Below are 25111 nucleotides of genomic sequence, written 5' to 3' on the forward strand. Positions count from 1 at the left end.
AACACTTACAAAAAAAAAATATTACCTTTTTGATAGCTGATGGAAGTAGCCAATAGGATTTCTCCTGTGTAACTGTTTTGCTGTTTCTCAGCTTCACAGTGTTGCTTCAATGGCAAATAAAAGGGCCGAAACATGGGAACACACCTCACCCAATCCGGCCATGCATGTACAATGTCCACAAATCACGATGCCACTCTTCTCCGCTATCAACCAGGGCACCAGAAAAGGGTCTGTGGTACGTTGAGAATGGCGCACTCGGGCGGTCAAAACCATAGAGTGTAAAAAATTGTCAAAACACACCTTTCTCCGATGGCAGCATGCTTTATATATTGTACCCATCCACTTACAAAATAATTGTATGCTTCCAGAGACTTTCTTCCTCCGAATTCGTCAAAAGTGTACGCACTAACGGTGTGGATGAGATACTTGGCAATGTCCATTTCCTGAATATCGGGGTAACGTTACGCCGCAGGATTACATGACCAGTCCTCTTTCGACATTGTGTAAGGATCCTTTCCATCGATATAACTCAATTTCTCATCATATCTTGCCTTGCAAACATCGTCTAATGTGTCCCTGTAAATAACCTTCACCTTGTCGCCAGGTTTGGAGGAAGTTGTCATCGTTATCTCAACACAAAAGAGTCAAAAATACTTGGGTAAATGAAAAGGCGGTAAATACTATGGGTAAACATGAGCATGACAGCTTTGACACACAATATGGCGGCGCGCCGCAGAGGATAATGGGTAATTGGAAACCCATCTATACATTTGGTACTTCTATACTCTTTGGCTGTCCGTTATAAAAACATGAATTTATGGACATGTTTGCTTTTCGAAATTTTGTTTAGAAATAGCGGAGGCATTTTAGTACACGTGGAATATATTTCTTCTAAATTGCCAAAATTTCCTTAGATTTTCCATTTCATGAAGAATCTTACAAATTAAATACTCGGAAGAATATCACAAACGTTATATGACTGAGTATTATTACTAAAATGTATTTTAATTTCTTTAGAGCTCTCAAGAAGTTGATGACGTCATGGCGGTGGTCTGTGGTTGCTGAGCAACAGTGTTTGCGTCCATCATACCAGCACTTCAGCGATATATTTCCAGGTAAGTCTGTTGTCAAATGAACGAGCTTTTAGTAATAACATTTGAAATAGGTGACTGATACAGTGTTTTGACTGATTGATTGATTGATTGTTTTTGACTGTCTGACTGATATCAAAATCATATCCGGAGTAACGTTATCTCCAAATACTAAGCCAGAATTCTTATATTCCTCAGATCTGTCATTCAATAATATTGTCGGACTCTCTTGTGAAACTGCAGAACCTGCACACCTTCTTTATTGGAAACAAAAGCATTGATCAAATGGATAATGTAAGCCAACTATATTTTAGATGATACAATTTTAGAAAATGTGGAATCCCAGAAGGATTGGCTTCGTTTTTCAGCTGACCACTTGTGAAAGAGTGCACTGGCACACTTTTAAAAAGAGGAGCTATTATGGAAATATTTTACTTTGTAATAAAATAGTTAAGTGCAAACTGAATGTAATGTTTTCTGACACTTAATAGCAATTTAAATTTAAAATTCAAATCTATAATAAATGAAATTAGCTGAACTTTTCTGACTTATTGCCTAATTTCACAGACAAGGTTTAAGCTAGTCCCAGACTAAAATGCATGTTTGAGCTTTTTTAACTGAAAGCAACTTGCACTGATATATCTTAAAATATGTCAGTGCCATTGTTTTGTCTCAAGATGCACACCAGTAATGTTTTATTTTTTATTTTTAAGGAACGTTTATAAAAGCTACTTAAATGCCCTAATGGAACTAAGGCCTAATCCTGGCTTAATCTAAACCCTGTCTGTGAAACCAGGCATAGATCTTTATGCAATTTCATAATTACTTCTATTTTCTTTTAAATATGGTTCAGGTTTACTGCCGAATAAACTGCCGAGCATTAACACTCATTAAAATAAAGTTTTGGGTTTTTGCAGCGAGAACCTGTAAGTGATCAGCTCTTAAAAATAACCATTATTTTTTCTTATAGTTTACAGAACATTTTCAAATCTCTTTTTTGCAGCCTTAAAGTCTCTAGTGATGCCTCAAGCTGTGCTTGTTGTATTTTAAGTTCACTTTCTTTCTTAGCAAACGCTATTTCCGCTTTAGCCGCTTCAGCCTCTGCTCTAGCCATTGCGGCAGCTGTGGTTACGGCCGATGAGCCTCGTGAGCGCCGTGATGAACATGATGCATTAGATGCTTGCCTCCTTGATCCAGACTTGGAGCTTGATTTAGACATCGTAGGAGGAAGATCACCTTATGGGCTAGCTTGCTCCCCGCCGTGGAGTTAGAAACTAGAAGTTGGTCACTGAAGATTTTCGTTTTACTGTTCTGCCCTTTATCTCAAACGCCTTGCTTGAGTATGCAGTCAGATAACGCCTCCCAAAGACTACAGACACATGGATTGTTTCCAAGGTTTACTGCTGTCCAAGGAATAACGTAAAACTGTAAAAAAAAAATACAAAATACAGAATCCTAAATGTACAGAGTCGATTACATGTTTGCATAAGCACAACAAAGGATTTTACATTGCATATAGTTAGCATCAACTATAACAGAAACAGATTGTGCATTCACGAAACAAAGAAAACTAAATTTACATCTGGGATATAAGATATGACAATTAAATACGCATAGGAATTATAATGTAGCAACATCTACATACCGAAAGTGCCTTCAAAACAACTTAAATAAAGGAGCAATAGTAGCCATGACCGCATGCTCTTCTTTGCTGCTGGGCTCACATTTGTGATGTCATCATATAAAGACTTTAACAATATTATATGCAATACCCAACTTTGAACAGAAGGGGTCACTTTACTACAACTTTTATATCAAATAAATGCAGAATGTTCATATAGAACAACACATGGGTTTTTGCAGCGAGAACCTGTAAGTGATCAGCTCTTAAAATAACCATTCTTTTTTCTTATAGTTTACAGAACATTTTAAAATCTAAAGAACCTTTTTCCACTATAAAGAACCTTTTGTGGAATGGAAAGGTTGCGTGGACGTTACAGTTTAATCATGTAATGATCGATGCCAAATTTGCCAATAAAGAACCTTTATTTTTAAGTGTAAATTAAAATATACTTTAATGTAATTTCTATTGAAAAACGCATTTAAATATATTTGTAATGACAAACTTAATGATGAAGTTGCAATTTAGTACATTTAAAATATATTAACTTTAAAATGTCATATTGAATAACACACTTCAGTTTAAATTATAATCAAGTACTTTACATGAGCTTTAAAATGTTAGTCAACACATCAAAATAAGTGTACGTTATTTAAAGAATGACCAATAAAATGTTTTAAAATGTACTTTTAAGTTTTCATTTTACATTATTGCAAAGTGCACTTTTTAAAAGTTTACTTAAGAAACATTAATGAAAGTGAACTCTCATTAAGTGCATTCATGTTATATTATCTGCAAGTAGAGTTTTGTAAAATGTATGAGATTCGAATTACACATACAAGTGCACATTCAATACATTTAAACATGCTTCTTTTTCACAAGTGAGGGATTGCTAACATTTGTCCTAATGTTCTGTTCATAATTCATATTTTTTGTGCCTACATATAAAGCTTGAAAAGGGTGCTGTATACAATGAGCTCCTGGAGCAGGAGTCAATTGAGTTTAAGAAGATCAGGAACGAGGAGCTTCAACAACACAAGGTAACCAACATCACCATGCCATCCATCTCATTCAAGTACAAGAACGCTGATCTTAAATGCTCGAGGTTTAATAAGTCAGATTTACACTACAGTTTTTGAAACGCTGCACTGTATTAAAATCTTCTTTCTACTGGACATACAAACTTAATATATCGAGGGCTTGGAACCAGAGGGGCGTAAGTGGCATTTGACAAACTTTACAGGAGAGCCAAAACAAAATTTTGACCACACTTCAATCAACTGTATTTATTAACCTTCAACCACAAATTGCAACCACATACATACTTATATGAGTAAGTTCTTAAGTGAACATATTATGGAATATTAACACGATGAACATATTCTAAAACCTTGCAAAATCTTGAAAATATGGCAAAAACATCAAATACGCCTTTTTGGCACCAAACATTTCCAATTCTTCTAAAGAAAAATAGGGCGTATCTGCTGATAATGCAGAAATGATTGGTCAAAACATTGGTTAAAAACACTCTAACTTCATAACTTTTCATTTTATTTAAAATACTGTATACATAGTCATTTAATTTCATCATTTGAAACTGTTTAACATTTCATTTCTAACCGTTTAATTTCAATTCTCATTTATGAGTTCACATTCATGTCAAACAGTTTAATTTCTCTTGTTTATTACACATTTCACTTTTTAGTTCACTTTAGTTGAACTAAAAAGTTCACTCACTGCCCACTGTCAGAGTGTTATAGAACTCTGCATAACAGTGAGGAATACTCCCATTGGTGCACAGGGTGAGTAGGTCTTTTTTCTTTAAGGCACTGATCCCTGGAGGATTTTCATACAATGAGCTGGGGTGTGTGGTTCTGGTGCCTCTTGTTGCCTGTTGTGCCACCGTCAGTTTTCGGAAGGTTGGGGCGGTGAAATCATACTTGAAGAAGATTGTTTTTGGTTCATCTTTCGTGTAGCGGAACCATTTAATCTTCTGCCAATGAACTGATTGTCCCTCGTCATCTTTTGTTCTGTTTTTGAGTATGTGGTTGGAGAAAGGCCTAATCCTGGCTTAATCTAAACCCTGTCTGTGAAACCAGGCATAGATCTTTATGCAATTTCATAATTACTTCTATTTTCTTTTAAATATGGTTCAGGTTTACTGCCGAATAAACTGCCGAGCATTAACACTCATTAAAATAAAGTTTTGGGTTTTTGCAGCGAGAACCTGTAAGTGATCAGCTCTTAAAATAACCATTATTTTTTCTTATAGTTTACAGAACATTTTAAAATCTAAAGAACCTTTTTCCACTATAAAGAACCTTTTGTGGAATGGAAAGGTTGCGTGGATGTTAAAGTTTCATCATGGAATGATCGATGCCAAATTTGCCAATAAAGAACCTTTATTTTTAAGAGTGTAAATTAAAATATACTTTAATGTAATTTCTATTGAAAAACGCATTTAAATATATTTGTAATGACAAACTTAATGATGAATTTGCAATTTAGTACATTTAAAATATATTAACTTTAAAATGTCATATTGAATAACACACTTCAGTTTAAATTATAATCAAGTACTTTACAAGAGCTTTAAAATGTTAGTCAACACATCAAAATAAGTGTACGTTATTTAAAGAATGACCAATAAAATGTTTTAAAATGTACTTTTAAGTTTTCATTTTACATTATTGCAAAGTGCACTTTTTAAAAGTTTACTTAAGAAACATTAATGAAAGTGAACTCTCATTAAGTGCATTCATGTTATATTATCTGCAAGTAGAGTTTTGTAAAATGTATGAGATTCGAATTACACATACAAGTGCACATTCAATACATTTAAACATGCTTCTTTTTCACAAGTGAGGGATTGCTAACATTTGTCCTAATGTTCTGTTCATAATTCATATTTTTTGTGCCTACATATAAAGCGTGAAAAGGGTGCTGTATACAATGAGCTCCTGGAGCAGGAGGCAATTGAGGCTCATAAAACCAGGAACGAGGAGCTTCAACAACACAAGGTAACCAACATCACCATGCCATCCATCTCATTCAAGTACAAGAACGCTGATCTTAAATGCTCGAGGTTTAATAAGTCAGATTTACACTACAGTGTTTGAAACGCTGCACTGTATTAAAATCTTCTTTCTACTGGACATACAAACTTAATATATACTCTTCTTGACAGTAGTGAATAAATATTGCTTCCTTCTTTCACAGGACGCATTTGTGGAATACTTAAATGGACCTCAACTTTTCGACAGCATGTTTGCTGAGGATCCTGATGCAGAGAAACTGGCTCTCCTCCCCGGAATTGACACACTGCTGGAAACATATCCTTATTATGAATAGCAAAATATACAAATCAAACCACAAATGAAAGCAATACATTATAATACACTCTTAAACATAGGGTTCTTTTTTGGCATTCATGGAGCTTTTCTTTTCTTTAGATTAGATTTTTTTTTCAGATAAAAAAGGGTTCTTTTAAGAACTGTTTCCTGAAAGGTTGTTTGGGGAATGAAAAATGGTTCTTCTATGGCATCACAAAAAAAAACAAAAAAAAAACTATTATGCTTTTTTTACATTGTCAACTCCATTAGTGTGTAATATTGCTGTTTGAGCATGAAAAACGTCTGCAAAGTTACAAAGCACAAAGTCATTCCAAAGGGAGTTATTCTTGAGTTAGTCTTGAGTTTTCGCCCGGGAACAAACACGTCACAATATTTCCCGCCCAAGACATACGCAATATAAAGGGGCGAGGCCTAGTTGAGTTTGTTAGTAGTGCGTTGAAACTCATGGTTATGGTAAGGGGCGGCACATTTCCCAAACGCGCTCGAAGCAGTTGACCAATCACGACACATTGATTCAGCTGACCAATCAGAGCACATTGTGCTTTTTAGAAGTTAGGAGTTCATTGAGACAGGAACTAAACAGGGGTGCATTTCCCAAAAGCATAATTAGCAGTGTTGGGTAAGTTACTCTAAAAAAGTAATTAATTATTAGATCCTAATTACACTTATTACTCTCTCTCTAAAAAGTATGGGAATACTTATTACTAATTACTTTATAAATCCCATCAACTTTAACCAGTTGACCAATACAAGGATAGACAAGAAACTTTTCTTTTAATTATGTCAAATAAACATTATAGAATTGCATACATTATTCTTGAACTGACAAAGTGTGTAAAGAGAGAGGGTTACATAATAAAAACATACATTTTAACATAAAATTGATGTTAAATCCACTATTGTTTTATATAGAATTGTTGTACAGCCTATACAGTGTTGAATGCAATTACATCAGAAGTAATTGTAATTGAATTACAAAGAAATTAAGAGTAATCCCTTACTTTACTTTTCCAAGGGAAAAGTTATTAAAATACATTTATTAATGAATTACGCCCAACTATGTTCGCAAGTTCCGTCGTTATCAGCATAGTTCAATGATTCTGTGTTTCCCAAAACTATAGTTCCAACAAACATTCGCTAACAGCATCGCAAACTTGTGTGGTCGGATCGACAGCTCTCGACCTGTGGTTAGAAGCAGAGTTTTTTGTTAAAATATAATGTGGACTTATCCTTATCTGGAGCAAAATAAGCAAACTGACATTCAGTACAATCTCTTATCTTTTATTTCGAATAAACACAAATGTAATTTACGTCTTTTAGTTTGTCAAAGCGTCGTTTTTGAAGAGTGAGAAGGAGCCTATGATTAAATCTGGAAATAAAGCAAAATAACTGAGAAAAAATTTTCCTCAGATGCCATGTCCGTAATTTAAATCTAGCATTGATTCAGTCTCAAACGGATTCATTAAAAGTATTTATTACTTCATGTGCGTGACATCATTAAAAACGTGGTTGAACGACAAATTTGCGACAGTACAGTTTCAGGGAAACTGTCGTGACGATCTAGTTCAGTGGTTCTCAACTCCAGTCCTCGGGACCCGCTGCTCTGCACATTTTGTATGTCTCTCTTATCTGACACACTCAAATCAGTTCATGGAGTCTCTCCTAACGAGCTGATGATCTGATTCAGGTGTGTTAAATAAGGGAGACATACAAAATGTGCAGAGCAGCGGGTCCCGAGGACTGGAGTTGAGAACCACTGATCTAGTTGATTTCTTTAACAATGCATCGTACTCTGGTAGTTAAACAGCGAGTTATGTCGTTGTTCGGGAAACACATCCCAGTGTGTTGCTGACAGACTGGGAAGAGAGGTGCTGAAACAATGTCAAATGTGTTTAAAATTTGTTTTGTTTTTTTAACATTCAAGCATGAAAACCTATTCTAGTAGAGCCCAAAAGCAACAACAAGACTGTAAAATGGCCTCTTTAAGAGTGCAGATGAGGGAACAGCTGTTAAAAAGGACTCAAAATAATCAATTTACCTTGACAATCCATTTACGTATAAGAGCAAAATGGAAGCTCTATGTGTGCAGATATTTGATGAGGGTTTTGCTCAGCTTGCTAAGAGAACGGCTGAGGTGGAAGCCTTTTCTACCGGTTCCCATGAGGCAGTGACTGACAATCGGCAGGAAGCAGTGGAAATAGCAGTTGACTTTGAAAACTTCAGGAGACAGGTTGGTTTCTTCTCCCTCAGTCACACAAGACAACCTGTTTCTGACCAGTTGAACACATCAAAACGCTCAAAAATTAAATTCTGTTCTATTGCAGAAGATTGTGGAAATGCAACAGATCGCAGATGCCGATCTTCTTGAAGCTTACATCACTTCCTGCCATGAACAGGCTGACCAGTTCTCTGACACTCTCATGAGTATTGAACTGCCACTGGTGGACCAACTGGAGGTCAGAATAAAAATACCTATATTGTTATTGTAATATTAATTACGGAGCATATCACCTAAACGAATGGATGTTTCACAAATATGCTTTTTTTTGTTTTGTTTTTAAGGACATCTTCCAAGACTTTGAGAGGAACATCTCAGACATGGTTGAAGAGTTCATTCAATATGTGCAAGGAATATATCCTTTATCCAACAAAGCAAATCAAAAATACTTTTATTTTATGGGTAAGGCTTCTTTAACTCTGACACACATTCGCACGGTGTCGAGACCTGGAGAACCAGCACCATGAACAACAGCTTGTGATTGCCTTGGCAACACTGGAGAAGGTGGTCAATAGCGAGCTAGAGGAGGAAATACCGGATGATCTGGCAACGGTCAGTGGAAAACTGTCTTCATGATCACTTAATTTGTGTACAATTATGAATAATTAAGAAGTCAAAAGCCATCGTAACTACATGCCAGACACTTATTTTTAGTATTGACTGATCCTTCGTCCTCATTTCCTATGCTGCCCTGTAGCTCTTGGTAGATAAAGACACAGTGACCGATGCAGTCAGTGCTTCTCACGACACCCACCTGCAGAAGATTGATGACAGGGAGGATGAGCTACTGGCACGGGTCAACAGCTGGAAGAGCGATCTGCTGAAATCGGTACTTATATGAACACACCTCCTGTGAACTCCTTAACAATATTATTATATTATATTATATTATATTATATTATATTATATTATATTATATTATATTACGTTGTAGCCTACCATGCAGCTGTCCAGGATCAGAACGACCTTTTGTTATTAAATAAAAATATAAATCCTTTTTGTTTGTGTTAATAGATACGCAATTATCAGGTGGAGAGGAATCGCAAGCGCATCTCAGAGATCCTAAACTACATTAGTTTTGTAAAGGATGAGCTGGAGGACATGGCAACATCTAAGAACACCGCTTTTAGTAAGCGCTGCCTCGGCGTGCTCGAGACCGAGACAGGCAGCACATAGTGTGTGTCTGTCAGACACATGCAGGGGAACCCCGCATGTTTCACAGACGGGGAGCGGCATTTGAAGCTAACACCGAGCTTCTTGAAGCTCACATCACTTCAAGTACAAACTTCAAAAACGCGAACCAGTGAGAACGCCAATGACGTGCACATGCGTATTACGAGTTCAGTCTGTAGGTATGTGCATTTGAATATATGTGTAGTCCTTCCCTACAAATCAACCCTCAACATACTACTTGTCTGGCCTTAAAATTAATAATACAGAATTTGTATCGCTTCCACGTAGCCACGCAAACCAGAATTATCCTGACAACGCTTTATCTGTAGAGAGGTAAAGGGAGGGGAGGGAGGCCTTCACAGGGAAGAGCCTAGTTGACATTTCAGGACTGCGCTGTTGTCGCGTCCAGGTGCAGGTCCTTCATCAGATCTGGATACAACCTGGATACGGCAGACTGCGGTAAACCTCGGGATAAACAGAGAAACTAATATTAGCATAGACGCCATTCTTCTTATGATGTAACGAGTACATCAGGATTTATGGGAAGTGTTCCCGGTTCCGGCTGACCTAATCTATGCAGCCTAACATTGAATTATAAAGTCTATAATGTTTTATGTGTATGCTAGGTCAAAGAGATGTGTTTTTAGTCTAGCTTTGAACTGACAGAGTGTGTCTGCTTCCCCGACAATGTTAGGAAGACTGTTCCAAAGTTTTGGTGCTAAATAGGAAAAGGATCTACCGCCAGCAGTTGATTTTGATATTCTAGGTATTATCAACTGGCCGGAATTTTGAGATCGCAATAGACGTGAAGGACTATAATGCGTTAAGAGCTCGCTCAAGTACTGCGGAGCTAAACCATTTAGTGCTTTGTAAGTAATCAGCAATATTTAAAAATGTATACAATGTTTAATAGGGAGCCAGTGCATTGTTGACAAAACTGGGCTAATATGGTCATACTTCCTGGTTCTGGTAAGAACTCGAGCTGCTGCGTTTTGGACCAGCTGTAATTTGTTTATTAAGCATGCAGGGCAATCACCCATAATCTAGCCTTGATGTCATGAACGCATGAACTATTGGTTCTGCATTTGTCAATGAGAGCATATGACGTAATTTAGATATATTTTTAAGATGGACAAATGCGGTTTTATTCATTGCTATATAGACTAGACGGATTTCAGAAAAATGGCCTTCTATAAGAAGTGAGGAGCATTTATGGGTACAAGTCGGGAATCGGCCTACCTTACATATTTCAAGGGTGCTGAGTCCAAAAAAACTGGTACCCAAGCGAAATTGTCAGTTTTTGACCTTCTAATTTGCATATCAAAATGGCCGCCAAATTGCCTATCTTGCTCAGTCGTTGGACCATTTTCCCCTAGTTTTTTTGTAAGTAGGCAATCAAGATGAGGAAATTAAGTTTCTAGATCGATAGTCAAGGGTCAGAGCAAAGATATAATGGAGGCTCACTGACTTTTTTATGTATATATATATGCAAAATACCAACTTTTAAGGTGAAATTAAGCATTATTTGTGTCATTTTTTAAGGCCGACATACATATTCAATCAATATCACTCTTAACCCTTGTGCATTGTTCAAATTCACTACCCTTTCGTTATGTTCGTGGTTGAAAACAGCCACTACTTTAAACTGCTGTAAAAATGTATCAGATAAATCTTTTTTTCAATTTTTTTTGCATAAATCTATTAATCAACCTCAGTCCTTATCAAAACTACAAATTTTTTTTTTTTTAATTCAGGATTTTAACTCTTTAATTGCCAAATTCATAAATGATGTCACTGATTTGGGGAAAAAAACACACAAAATTACTTATTCTCAATATAAAATGTGAATTTGGACTGGATTTTTTTTTTACCTTTTATCACAGTCTTGGACATGTCAAAGATTAGAAACAACATTGGTTTTGATGCATTGTTCGTTTTTGTGTAGCATCAGATTTTAACTTTTTCTCCCTCATTTACTGTTTGTGGCTGTTTTTGCCCCATTGACTTCCATTATAACCACATTTTTTGATTGCAAAGCCATGACACCATATAATCATGCATTTTTGATTGTTGGTGGTTTTCCCTGTTGGGAAGAGGTAAAATTAGTCATTTTTACTGTTGATAACCAGGTGGCACCATTAACCCTTTAGATAGGCCTGTGCAAAAAAAGCTTAGTTTCTGGCTTTTACATGGAGTTATATGGAGTATAATAGCATATTTGTGTGTGTGTGTGTGTGTGTGTGTGTGTGTGTGTGTGTGTGTGTGTGTGTGTGTGTGTGTGAGAGAGAGAGTATGAGAACTCACCTTGATGCGTCTGAGAAAATCAAAATATGCACCTCAGTTTTCAGAACTACATGGAGTAAACAAAAACAAAGTAAGTGTATTTATGCATCTGCTGCCTTTTGATGGTGAGAAATGCAGACTAAACAAAACAAGTGGATTTAAACACTTGCATGCAAGCCTGCTGGTCATTTGATGGTGAGAAGAGCAGCAAGCAACATGACAAAGGGCTTGACTTGTAGTGAAGTTTTAGAGATGATTATGCAGCCTGACCCCTCCAGCGAGCTGCAGGATGTATCGTCTTCTCCCTCTGACACAACAGACTCAGGAGAGTCAGATCCTGATTTGGATGATGGCACCCTCATCATCCTCTCTAGCTTCCACTGAAGGCGAGGAGGATTCGGAGGATCCTGGATCTGGGTGGAGTGGGAGAAACGACAAAGTGAGGTTTTCCACCAACGCGGAGACAACTCCCTTTCTTCAGCCTGCCAACTCCCGTTGACTCCAGGGCCGACGTGCTATACCATCGCAAGGGTCCAGAACATGGATTCTGTGTTCAATCTGTTTTTTACGGAGGAGATGATTGACCTCATTGTCAGCATGACCAACCTCCGTGGGCGCCGCACAATGAGAAACTGGACCGGGGTGGACTCCACAGATCTCCGTGCCTACATGGGGCTACTGATTTTGGCCGGCATCTACAGGTCCAGAGGGGAGTCCACACGTTGCCTGTGGATCATCGCCTTCCCCTCCTATTTTTACTCCGTAAAAAACAGATTGAACACAGAATCCATATTCTGGACCCTTGCGATGGCATAGCACGTCGGCCCTGGAGTCAACGGGAGTTGGCAGGCTGAAGAAAGGGAGTTGTCTCCGCGTTGGTGGAAAACCTCACTTTGTCGTTTCTCCCACTCCGCCCAGATCCAGGATCCTCCGAATCCTCCTCGCCTTCAGTGGAAGCTAGAGAGGATGATGAGGGTGCCATCATCCAAATCAAGATCTGACTCTCCTGAGTCTGTGGTGTCAGAGGGAGAAGACGATACATCCTGCAGCTCGCTGGAGGGTCAGGCTGCATAATCATCTCTAAAACTTCACTACAAGTCAAGCCCTTTGTCATGTTGCTTGCTGCTCTTCTCACCATCAAATGACCAGCAGGCTTGCATGCAAGTGTTTAAATCCACTTGTTTGGTTTAGTCTGCATTTCTCACCATCAAAAGGCAGCATATGCATAAATACACTTACTTTGTTTTTGTTTACTCCATGTAGTTCTGAAAACTGAGGTGCATATTTTGATTTTCTCAGACGCATCAAGGTGAGTTCTCATTCTCTCTCTCAGACACACACACAAACACACACACAAACACACACACACACACACACACACACACACACACACACACAAATATGCTATTATACTCCATATAACTCCATGTAAAAGCCAGAAACCAAGCTTTTTTTGCACAGGCCTATCTAAAGGGTTAATGGTGCCACCTGGTTATCAACAGTAAAAATGACAAATTTTACCTCTTCCCAACAGGGAAAACCACCACCAATCAAAAATGCATGATTATATGGTGTCATGGCTTTGCAATCAAAAAATGTGGTTATAATGGAAGTCAATGGGGCAAAAACAGCCACAAACAGTAAATGAGGGAGAAAAAGTTAAAATCTGATGCTACACAAAAACTAACAATGCATCAAAACCAATGTTGTTTCTAATCTTTGACATGTCCAAGACTGTGATAAAAGGTTAAAAAAAAAATCCAGTCCACATTCACATTTTATATAGAAAATAAGTAATTTTGTGTGGGTTTTTTTCCCAAATCAGTGACATCATTTATGAATTTGGCAATTAAAGAGTTAAAATCCGGAATTTTTTAAAACATTTTGTAGTTTTGATCAGGACTGAGGTTGATTAATAGATTTATGCAAAAAAAATTGAAAAAAATATTTATCTGATACATTTTTACAGCAGTTTAAAGTAGTGGCTGTTTTCAGCCACGGACATAACGAAAGGGTAGTAAATTTGCCCACAGTGTACTGTTGAGTTTTTGAAAAATTTCAAAGCATTTTCCCAAAATATGTGTCAAAATAAGATTAGTCACCAAAAATCATTCCATTTGCTGAAACACAGAGAAAGTTATGGCCAAATTAAGACTCAAAAATACCCTGTAGTGGATGAAAACATCCCCAACAGCATATAAGGGTTAAATGTTCCCAGTCAGTGTATATATGATATGTGATGTATTCCATATTACATAATAACTAAGAAAAACACCATTGCAAGTTGTCTGAGATTTCATTTTTTTAATGCAAATTAAGCATTTGTTCTCTAAATTCTAAGACGGGAAAAACCCAGGTGAATAGGGAAAAAAATACCATGAAACTTCCCTTGTACAGATCTACAGATCACATCTTGTTTCTATATATTTTCTTTCATGTTTGTAGCTTAATTGCTTTGCTTTTTTCTTTTAGATTTTTAGTTCTGTAGTTCACTCCCTCTGTAAATAGTTTTTGGTAAATTGTTTTTATACCTTTCTAGTTTGCTTGTGTGCCATTTGTCTTTGGAATTTCATTTTGATTAGTATTTATTTCTGCAGTCCTTTTCCAAGTTCTTTGGTTACCCCTTGCCTTGGTATACTTGAGGACTACAACTCCACATTTAAACAAGGGCATTGGTCATCACTCTGACATGCACACATTGCAGTGCATAACAGCCCTGATTTTTGGCATTTGCACTGGCGTGTTGTGCATTGTTTTTTACAGGTCCACAGAATCATTTCCAGGCAACTTTCAGGTATTGGATTCTGTGACATAAGAATGGGCTATAGTCCTGAATCGCCATGTTTCCATCCCATGTCCAAGGGTGAAGGAAGCTCAGGTGTGGCATAGTGAGCATTTCTCCAAACCATTGCCTGGTAGTGTACTCTCAGCAGATGGAAGTGGAGCTCATCGCTTGTCGCCGGCATTGCTTCTGGTTTACCTGTCCTGGAGAAAAGTATATGCCTTGCTGCATCAACAGAGTCTGTTTTATGCACATCATATATTCTGCAGACAAAAGCCTCTGAAGATCTTTGAGTCTCCTCCGTGAGATCACCAATTCCGAGGTTGCTGAGCAATTGATGGTGCATTTTCCAGACTTTCCACGATGTACTTTTGGTGTGACTTGCAATGTATGATGTGGTATCACAACCAGTTAGTGCATGAAATGCTACAAGGCTTGGTGCTGAATCCTTTGGCAGTTTGTTAAAAACAGCATCAATGGGTATATATTGTGGCTTCCTTGTGGTACCAGACAACAGCCAGAGTTTTTTACATGCTACGTGCGGGAAATGGGAAACCAGAATCACAAGCACATCAGTGTCTCTAGATGACACGACTACTGTGTCTGACTGGCAGTGCACTGCATGTAATACCAATCGGGTATCTGCCTCTTCGTGTGTGGCTCTCAGATGAGTCAGGTTGGTTGTTGCTTTCGATGACCTATCCTCCGTTTCTTTGTCTCTGAACCCACCAGCAACAACTATCTCTTTATCATCTGGTGCCTGAGCACATAGTTCTTCAGAGAGTAGATTGGCAAGATCAGCTTTGTTGTCAGGGAGGGACCGGAAGTTGGTCCAGTTTTTCGGAAGATGCACATCACGACCCTCAACAAGTCGTCTGATTGGTTGAGCTGCTTTTGTGCGTCGTGTCCTGGTAGCACCCTTGATGGTCTCTTCTCTGTATCTGTCAAACACAACGTCTATCCGTTTATAGGAACATCCTGCTTTCAATACTGCTCTGACAAATGTGTCAGCCAAATCTCCAAATGTTACTGCTTTGTCTGGCTTTCCTAGGGCAACCACCAGTGCCTGTCCATCTATGATGAGGCAAGATGACATGTCGGGAAGTTCAATAGCTTCAGGACAGACTATGTCTTCTGTTAACTTATTTACCAATACAGACTTGTTTCCAGTGCGAAGGGTCCCATTCATTTCAGCAAGGGATATGGGAACTGGCAGAAGCTCGTATTTTAGGACAGCTGGTAAGTCAACTGGACGACCTGCCTCATAGGCCGTAACAAGGCGTTTGAGGACGTTTCGGTCAGCCTTTACGACGGTTCTGTTGTCTTTGATTTTAGGATTTTTGCCCACTTCATACAGAGATGCAAATGTTTTAGCTTTGCTCTTATGTAGGGTTGAATGGATTGGGACCTCTGGTTTATCTTTGTCCTCAGGAACAATCATCCTTTTCTCAATGAATGAATTCACTTTTTCTTGTCCTAGGTCTTTGGCAGAAAGTAATGAGACTGAACCAAACACTTTGAAGACTAAAACCAATGCCATTTCGTCTCTGTAGTCTCTCTTTTCACGGGATTTGGTAGCTTCATTGTGGACGTAAGCTTATTACTTAAGAGCAAAGCTAAAACATTTGCATCTCTGATTTTAGGATTTTTGGCCACTTCATACAGAGATGCAAATGTTTTAGCTTTGCTCTTAAGTAATAAGCTTACGTCCACAATGAAGCTACCAAATCCCGTGAAAAGAGAGACAACAGAGACGAAATGGCATTGGTTTTAGTCTTCAAAGGATTCAAAGTGTTTGGTTCAGTCTCATTACTTTCTGCCAAAGACCTAGGACAAGAAAAAGTGAATTCATTCATTGAGAAAAGGATGATTTTTCCTGAGGACAAAGATAAACCAGAGGTCCCAATCCATTCAACCCTACATAAGAGCAAAGCTAAAACATTTGCATCTCTGTATGAAGTGGCCAAAAATCCTAAAATCAAAGACAACAGAACCGTCGTAAAGGCTGACCGAAACGTCCTCAAACGCCTTGTTACGGCCTATGAGGCAGGTCGTCCAGTTGACTTACCAGCTGTCCTAAAATACGAGCTTCTGCCAGTTCCCATATCCCTTGCTGAAATGAATGGGACCCTTCGCACTGGAAACAAGTCTGTATTGGTAAATAAGTTAACAGAAGACATAGTCTGTCCTGAGGCTATTGAACTTCCCGACATGTCATCTTGCCTCATCATAGATGGACAGGCACTGGTGGTTGCCCTAGGAAAGCCAGACAAAGCAGTAACATTTGGAGATTTGGCTGACACATTTGTCAGAGCAGTATTGAAAGCAGGATGTTCCTATAAACGGATAGACGTTGTGTTTGACAGATACAGAGAAGAGACCATCAAGGGTGCTACCAGGACACGACGCACAAAAGCAGCTCAACCAATCAGACGACTTGTTGAGGGTCGTGATGTGCATCTTCCGAAAAACTGGACCAACTTCCGGTCCCTCCCTGACAACAAAGCTGATCTTGCCAATCTACTCTCTGAAGAACTATGTGCTCAGGCACCAGATGATAAAGAGATAGTTGTTGCTGGTGGGTTCAGAGACAAAGAAACGGAGGATAGGTCATCGAAAGCAACAACCAACCTGACTCATCTGAGAGCCACACACGAAGAGGCAGATACCCGATTGGTATTACATGCAGTGCACTGCCAGTCAGACACAGTAGTCGTGTCATCTAGAGACACTGATGTGCTTGTGATTCTGGTTTCCCATTTCCCGCACGTAGCATGTAAAAAACTCTGGCTGTTGTCTGGTACCACAAGGAAGCCACAATATATACCCATTGATGCTGTTTTTAACAAACTGCCAAAGGATTCAGCACCAAGCCTTGTAGCATTTCATGCACTAATTGGTTGTGATACCACATCATACATTGCAAGTCACACCAAAAGTACATCGTGGAAAGTCTGGAAAATGCACCATCAATTGCTCAGCAACCTCGGAATTGGTGATCTCACGGAGGAGACTCAAAGATCTTCAGAGGCTTTTGTCTGCAGAATATATGATGTGCATAAAACAGACTCTGTTGATGCAGCAAGGCATATGCTTTTCTCCAGGACAGGTAAACCAGAAGCAATGCAGGCGACAAGCGATGAGCTCCACTTCCATCTGCTGAGAGTACACTACCAGGCAATGGTTTGGAGAAATGCTCACTATGCCACACCTGAGCTTCCTTCACCCTTGGACATGGGATGGAAACATGGCGGTTCAGGACTATAGCCCATTCTTATGTCACAGAATCCAATACCTGAAAGTTGCCTGGAAATGATCCTGTGTACCTGTAAAAAACAATGCACAACACGCCAGTGCAAATGCCAAAAATCAGGGCTGTTATGCACTGCAATGTGTGCATGTCAGAGTGATGACCAATGTCCTTGTTTAAATGTGGAGTTGTAGTCCTCAAGTATACCAAGGCAAGGGGTAACCAAAGAACTTGGAAAAGGACTGCAGAAAGAAATACTAATCAAAATGAAATTCCAAAGACAAATGGCACACAAGCAAACTAGAAAGGTATAAAAACAATTTACCAAAAACTATTTACAGAGGGAGTGAACTACAGAACTAAAAATCTAACAGAAAAAAGCAAAGCAATTAAGCTACAAACATGAAAGAAAATATACAGAAACAAGATGTGATCTGTAAATCTGTTCAAGGGAAGTTTCATGGTGTTTTTTTCCCTATTCACCTGGGTTTTTCCCGTCTTAGAATAATAGAGAACAAATGCTTAATTTGCATAAAAAAAATGAAATCTCAGACAACTTGCAATGGTGTTTTTCTTAGTTATTATGTAATATGGAATACATCACATATCATATATACACTGGGAACATTTAAGAGTGATTTTGATTGAATATGTAGGCTATGTCGGCCTTAAAAAATGACACAAATAATGCTTAATTTCACCTTAAAAGTTGGTATTTTGCATATATATATATATATATATACATAAAAAAGGCAGTGATCCTCCATTATATCTTTGCTCTGACCCTTGACTATCGATCTAGAAACTTAATTTCCTCATCTTGATTGCCTACTTACAAAAAAACTAGGGGAAAATGGTCCAACGACTGAGCAAGATAGGCAATTTGGCGGCCATTTTGATATGCAAATTAGAAGGTCAAAAACTCACAATTTCGCTTGGGTACCAGTGTTTTTGGATTCAGCACCCTTGAAATATGTAAAGTAGGCCGATTCCCGACTTGTACCCATAAATGCTCCTCACTTTTTGACTTTTTGGGTACATCCCATCTAGACTAATAGAAGAGGAAGAATTCGTTAAACTCTTTAAATCATCTAAATCGACAACATGTATGTTAGAACCTATACCAACTAAGCTATTGAAAGAGATGCTTCCAGAGGTCATAGATCCTCTTCTTAATATCATTAATTCATCTTTGTCATAAGGATACGTACCAAAAACTTGTGATTAAACCGCTTGTTAAAAAAACGCAACTTGATCATACAGAATTAGTCAATTACATGCTGATCTCGAATCTACCTTCCTTTTTAGAAAGAAATGATATCTGTGAGGATTTTCAGTCAGGATTTAGACCGTACCATAGTACTGAGACTGCTCTCATTAGAGTTACAAATGATTTGCTCTTATCATCCGATCGTGGTTGTATCTCTCTATTAGTGTTACTCGATCTTAGTGCTGCATTTGATGCTATTGACCACAACATTCTTTTAAGTAGACTCGAAAATTATGTTGGCATTAGTGAAATCGCATTAGCATTGTTTAAATCATACATATCTGACCGTTATCAGTTTGTAGCAGTAAATGAAGAGATGTCTCATCGATCACAAGTTCAGTATGGCGTACCACAAGGCTCAGTACTAGGACCGTTGCTTTTCACTCTGTACATGCTACCCTTGGGAGATATCATTTGGAAGCATGGAATTAGTTTTCAGTTATGCCGATGATACTCAGCTCTATATTTCTTCACGCCCTGACGAAACTTACAAATTCACAAAATTAACTGAATGTATAGGTGATATAAAAAATTGGATGACTAGTAATTTCCTACTACTAAATTCTGAAAAAACAGAGATTCTAAGTATTGGACAAAAAACTTCCTCACGTAATAATCTAGAATACTGTCTAACACTTGATGGCTGCTCTGTTAAGTCTTCGTCGTCGGTTAGGAACCTGGGTGTGCTCTTTGATACCAATCTTTCATTTGAAAGTCACAAATCAATTTTTTCCTTAGGGACACTGCAATGCACTGCCTGATGCGATACTGTAGTAGACGGTTGCATAGTTATCATTTTCTCCCTGATATTATCAATCTTGTAAGTGAAGAAGTTCATAAAGTCATTACTGCTGTGCTGCTTGGAAACTTCTGGGCTTGAAGCTTTATTTTTTGTTAGTTTAGCTACTGTTTCAAATAAATACCTAGGGTTTTGTTTATTTTCTTCAAATAGGGTTGAAAAATAAGCAGATCTAGCAGCTTTTAAAGGTCCCATGACATGAAAATTTCACTTTATGAGTTTTTTTTAACATTAATATGAGTTCCCCTAGCCTTCCTATGGTCCCCCAGTGGCTAGACATTTTGATAGGTGTAAACAAAGCCCTGGGTATTTTTGAGAAAATGAAAGCTCAGACGGGCGAATCTAGAATCTTCCCTTTATGTCGTCATAAGGGGAAAGGTCACCTCCCCTTTCTCTTCTTTGCCCGCAAAGAAAATTTGGCCCGCCCATGAGTCATCCTCATTTTTTATATAGTGCTTTTAACCATGTAGATTGTTGCAAAGCAGCTTTACAGAGATAAATGTATAACTTATGGTAGCAGAGATTGTTTTGGCTTTATAGCGGTTCTTTAATAAAGTTATTTTTCAGCTAAAGTTATTTTTGATTGATTTGCTTCCGTCGCAACGATCATTTGTTATTAAATTAGGGGTCGCTAAGACGACACCATTCTCTCTACACAGACTTTAAACGCGAACCTGTGAGAAACGCTGATGGCGTTCACATGCGCATTAAGGAGTGGTTCTATAGTTATGTGCGTTTGAATATATGTGCGCAGGTTTGTAATTCCCTACAAACCAAGCCTAAACAAAGTACTGGTCTTTCCTTATAAATTTTGATACAGAATTTTATTTTATTTTGTCACTTCGGGGGTAGGTACGCGAAACAAATTTCCCGAAAACGCTTTATCTGTAGAGTGGTAAAGACTAGTTGGCACTTCATCGCTGCGTTGTCATCGGGTCCTGGCGAAGGTCCTTCGTCAGGTCTGGATATGGCCTGGACACTGCAGGCTGCGGGAAAACCTCGGGATAAACAAAGACACTAAAATTAGCGTAGATGCCATTCTTCTTATGATGTAACGAGTACATCAGGATTTATGGGAAGTGTTCCCGGTTCCGGCTGATCTAATCTATGCAGCCTAACATTGAATTATAAAAGTCTATAATGTTTTATGTGTATGCTAGGTCAAAGAGATGTGTCTTTTAATCTGGCTTTGAACTGACAGAGTGTGTCTGCTTCCCGGACAATGTTAGGAAGACTGTTCCAAAGTTTTGGTACTAAATAGGAAAAGGATCTACCGCCAGCAGTTGATTTTGATATTCTAGGTATTATCAACTGGCCGGAATTTTGAGATCGCAATAGACGTGAAGGACTATAATGCGTTAAGAGCTCGCTCAAGTACTGCGGAGCTAAACCATTGTAAGTAATCAGCAATATTAAAAAATGTATACGATGTTTAATAGGGAGCCAGTGTATTGTTGACAGAACTGGGCTAATATGGTCATACTTTCTGGTTCTGGTAAGAACTCGAGCTGCTGCGTTTTGGACCAGCTGTAATTTGTTTATTAAGCATGCAGGGCAATCACCCATAATCTAGCCTTGATGTCATGAACGCATGGACTAATTGTTCTGCATTTGTCAATGAGAGCATATGACGTAATTTAGATATATTTTTAAGATGGAAAAATGCGGTTTTACTCATTCATTGCTATAGAAGAGGAAGAATTCGTTAAACTCGTTAAATCATCTAAATCGACAACATGTATGTTAGAACCTATACCAACTAAGCTACTGAAAGAGATGCTTCCAGAGGTCATAGATCCTCTTCTTAATATCATTAATTAATCTTTGTCATAAGGATACGTACCAAAAACTTGATTAAACCGCTTGTTAAAAAAACGCAACTTGATCGTACAGAATTAGTCAATTACAGGCTGATCTCGAATCTACCTTCCTTTTTAGAAAGAAATTATATCTGTGAGGATTTTCAGTCAGGATTTAGACCGTACCATAGTACTGAGACTGCTCTCATTAGAGTTACAAATGATTCTCTCTTATCATCCGATCGTGGTTGTATCTCTCTATTAGTGATATAAAAAATTGGATGACTAGTCATTTCCTACTACTAAATTCTGAAAAAACAGCGATTCTAAGTATTGGATAAAAAACTTCCTCACGTAATAATCTAGAATACTGTCTAACACTTGATGGCTGCTCTGTTAAGTCTTCGTCGTCGGTTAGGAACCTGGGTGTGCTCTTTGATACCAATCTTTCATTTGAAAGTCACGTGTCAAGTATCAGTAAAACTGCATTTTTCCATCTTAAAAATATATCTAAATTACGTCAAATGCTCTCATTGACAAATGCAGAACAATTAGTCCATGCGTTCATGACATCAAGGCTAGATTATGGGTGATTGCCCTGCATGCTTAATAAACAAATTACAGCTGGTCCAAAACGCAGCAGCTCGAGTTCTTACCAGAACCAGAAAGTATGACCATATTAGCCCAGTTCTGTCAACAATACACTGGCTCCCTATTAAACATCGTATAAATTTTTTAATATTGCTGATTACTTACAAAGCACTAAATGGTTTAGCTCCGCAGTACTTGAGCGAGCTCTTAACGCATTATAGTCCTTCACGTCTATTGCGATCTCAAAATTTTGGCCAGTTGATAATACCTAGAATATCAAAATCAACTGCTGGCGGTAGATCCTTTTCCTATTTAGCACCAAAACTTTGGAACAGTCTTCCTAACATTGTCCGGGAAGCAGACACACTCTGTCAGTTCAAAGCCAGATTAAAGACACATCTATTTGACCTAGCATTCACATAATACATTATAGACTTATATAATTCAATGTTAGGCTGCATAGATTAGATCAGCCGGAACCGGGAACACTTCCCATAAACCCTGATGTACTCGTTACATCATAAGAAGAATGGCATCTACGCTAATTTTAGTGTCTTTGTTTATCCCGAGGTTTTCCCGCAGCCTGCCGGATCCAGACCTGACGAAGGACCTTCGCCAGGACCCGATGACAACGCAGCGATGAAGTGCCAACTAGTCTTTACCACTTTACAGATAAAGCGTTTTTGGGAAATTCGTTTCACGTACCTACCCCGAAGTGACAAAATAAAATAAAATTCTGTATCAAAATTTATAGGGAAAGACCAGTACTTTGTTTAGGCTTGGTTTGTAGGGAATTACAAACCTGCACACATATATTCAAACGCACATAACTATATAACCAATTCTTAATGTGCATGTGAACGCCATCAGCGTTTCTCACAGGTTCGCGTTTAAAGTCTGTGTAGAGAGAATGGTGTCGTCTTAGCGGCCCCTAATTTAATAACAAATGATCATTGCGACGAAAGCGAATCAATCAAAAATAACTTTAGCTGAAAAATAACTTTATTAAAGAACCGCTATAAAGCCAAAACAATCACTGCTACCATAAATTATACATTTATCTCTGTAACGCTGCTTTGTAACAATCTACATTGTTAAAAGCGCTATATAAAAAATGAGGATGACTCATGGGCGGCCCAAATTTTCTTTGCGGGCAAAGAAGAGAAAGGGGAGGTGACCTTTCCCCTTATGACGACATAAAGGGAAGATTCTAGATTCGCCCGTCTGAGCTTTCATTTTCTCAAGAATACCCAGGGCTTTGTTTACACCTATCAAAATGTCTAGCCACTGGGGGACCATAAGCAGGCTAGGGGGACTCATATTAATGTTAAAAAAACCTCATAAAGTGACATTTTCATGTCATGGGACCTTTAAAAGCTGCTAGATCTGCTTATTTTTCAACCCTATTAGAAGAAAATAAACAAAACCCTAGGTATTTATTTGAAACAGTGGCTAAACTAACAAAAAATAAAGCTTCAAGCCCAGAAGTTTCCAAGCAGCACAGCAGTAATGACTTTATGAACTTCTTCACTTACAAGATTGATAATATCAGGGAGAAAATTATAACTATGCAACCGTCTACTACAGTATCGCATCAGGCAGTGCATTGCAGTGTCCCTAAGGAAAAAATTGATTTGTGACTTTCAAATGAAAGATTGGTATCAAAGAGCACACCCAGGTTCCTAACCGACGACGAAGACTTAACAGAGCAGCCATCAAGTGTTAGACAGTATTCTAGATTATTACGTGAGGACGTTTTTTATCCAATACTTAGAATCGCTGTTTTTTCAGAATTTAGTAGTAGGAAATTACTAGTCATCCAATTTTTTATATCACCTATACATTCAGTTAATTTTGTGAATTTGTAAGTTTCGTCAGGGCGTGAAGAAATATAGAGCTGAGTATCATCAGCATAACAGTGAAAACTAATTCCATGCTTCCTAATGATATCTCCCAAGGGTAGCATGTACAGAGTGAAAAGCAACGGTCCTAGTACTGAGCCTTGTGGTACGCCATACTGAACTTGTGATCGATGAGACATCTCTTCATTTACTGCTACAAAATGATAACGGTCAGATAAGTATGATTTAAACCATGCTAATGCGATTTCACTAATGCCAACATAATTTTCGAGTCTATTTAAAAGAATGTTGTGGTCAATAGCATCAAATGCAGCACTAAGATCGAGTAACACTAATAGAGAGATACAACCACGATCGGATGATAAGAGCAAATCATTTGTAACTCTAATGAGAGCAGTCTCAGTACTATGGTACGGTCTAAATCCTGACTGAAAATCCTCACAGATATAATTTCTTTCTAAAAAGGAAGGTAGATTCGAGATCAGCCTGTAATTGACTAATTCTGTACGATCAAGTTGCGTTTTTTTAACAAGCGGTTTAATCATAAGGTTTAATCACAAGTTTTTGGTACGTATCCTTATGACAAAGATGAATTAATGATATTAAGAAGAGGATCTATGACCTCTGGAAGCATCTCTTTCAATAGCTTAGTTGGTATAGGTTCTAACATGTTGTCGATTTAGATGATTTAACGAGTTTAACGAATTCTTCCTCTTCTATAGCAATGAATGAGTAAAACCGCATTTTTCCATCTTAAAAATATATATAAATTACGTCATATGCTCTCATTGACAAATTCAGAACAATTAGTCCATGCGTTCATGACATCAAGGCTAGATTATGGGTGATTGCCCTGCATGCTTAATAAACAAATTACAGCTGGTCCAAAACGCAGCAGCTCGAGTTCTTACCAGAACCAGAAAGTATGACCATATTAGCCCAGTTTTGTCAACAATGCA

At 38.1% G+C, this 25111-nt stretch overlaps 3 protein-coding genes and 1 long non-coding RNA gene across 4 annotated transcripts in view; 2 read left to right on the forward strand and 2 right to left on the reverse strand.

Moving 5' to 3' along the window:
• Positions 1 to 87, reverse strand: part of LOC309498221 (uncharacterized protein) — a gene marked incomplete at its 3' end in the record, with an annotated part of 31766 nt that extends 31679 nt beyond the window's left edge. The window contains exon 1 of the mRNA XM_082168795.1: positions 26 to 87. The remainder of the gene's footprint in view (positions 1 to 25) is intronic.
• A 931-nt stretch (positions 88 to 1018) lies between these two features.
• LOC309481367 (uncharacterized protein) lies at positions 1019 to 7046 on the forward strand. Its single transcript, XM_082146275.1, has 5 exons — positions 1019 to 1115; positions 1290 to 1385; positions 3663 to 3752; positions 5643 to 5732; positions 5932 to 7046. The coding sequence occupies exons 2-5, from the start codon at positions 1377 to 1379 to the stop codon at positions 6061 to 6063; spliced, it is 321 nt and encodes a 106-aa protein (XP_082002401.1). The 5' UTR covers positions 1019 to 1115; positions 1290 to 1376; the 3' UTR covers positions 6064 to 7046.
• LOC309481464 lies at positions 4542 to 22937 on the reverse strand. The gene is made up of 2 exons (XR_014200025.1): positions 22901 to 22937; positions 4542 to 5717 (listed from the first exon to the last, which is right to left on the reverse strand). It is a non-coding gene; the product is annotated as an uncharacterized lncRNA (long non-coding RNA).
• LOC309481342 (dynein regulatory complex subunit 3-like) lies at positions 8134 to 8810 on the forward strand (the record flags this gene model as incomplete). The annotated part of the gene is made up of 3 exons (XM_082146238.1): positions 8134 to 8295; positions 8390 to 8521; positions 8628 to 8810. 3 exons carry the CDS (start codon positions 8134 to 8136, stop codon positions 8808 to 8810), a joined length of 477 nt encoding a protein of 158 aa, XP_082002364.1.
• Positions 22938 to 25111: the final 2174 nt, after the last annotated feature.

Source organism: Leuciscus leuciscus (assembly GCF_965113295.1).
Source record: "Leuciscus leuciscus genome assembly, chromosome: 1".
In the NCBI taxonomy this organism is placed as follows: Eukaryota; Metazoa; Chordata; class Actinopteri; order Cypriniformes; family Leuciscidae; genus Leuciscus; species Leuciscus leuciscus.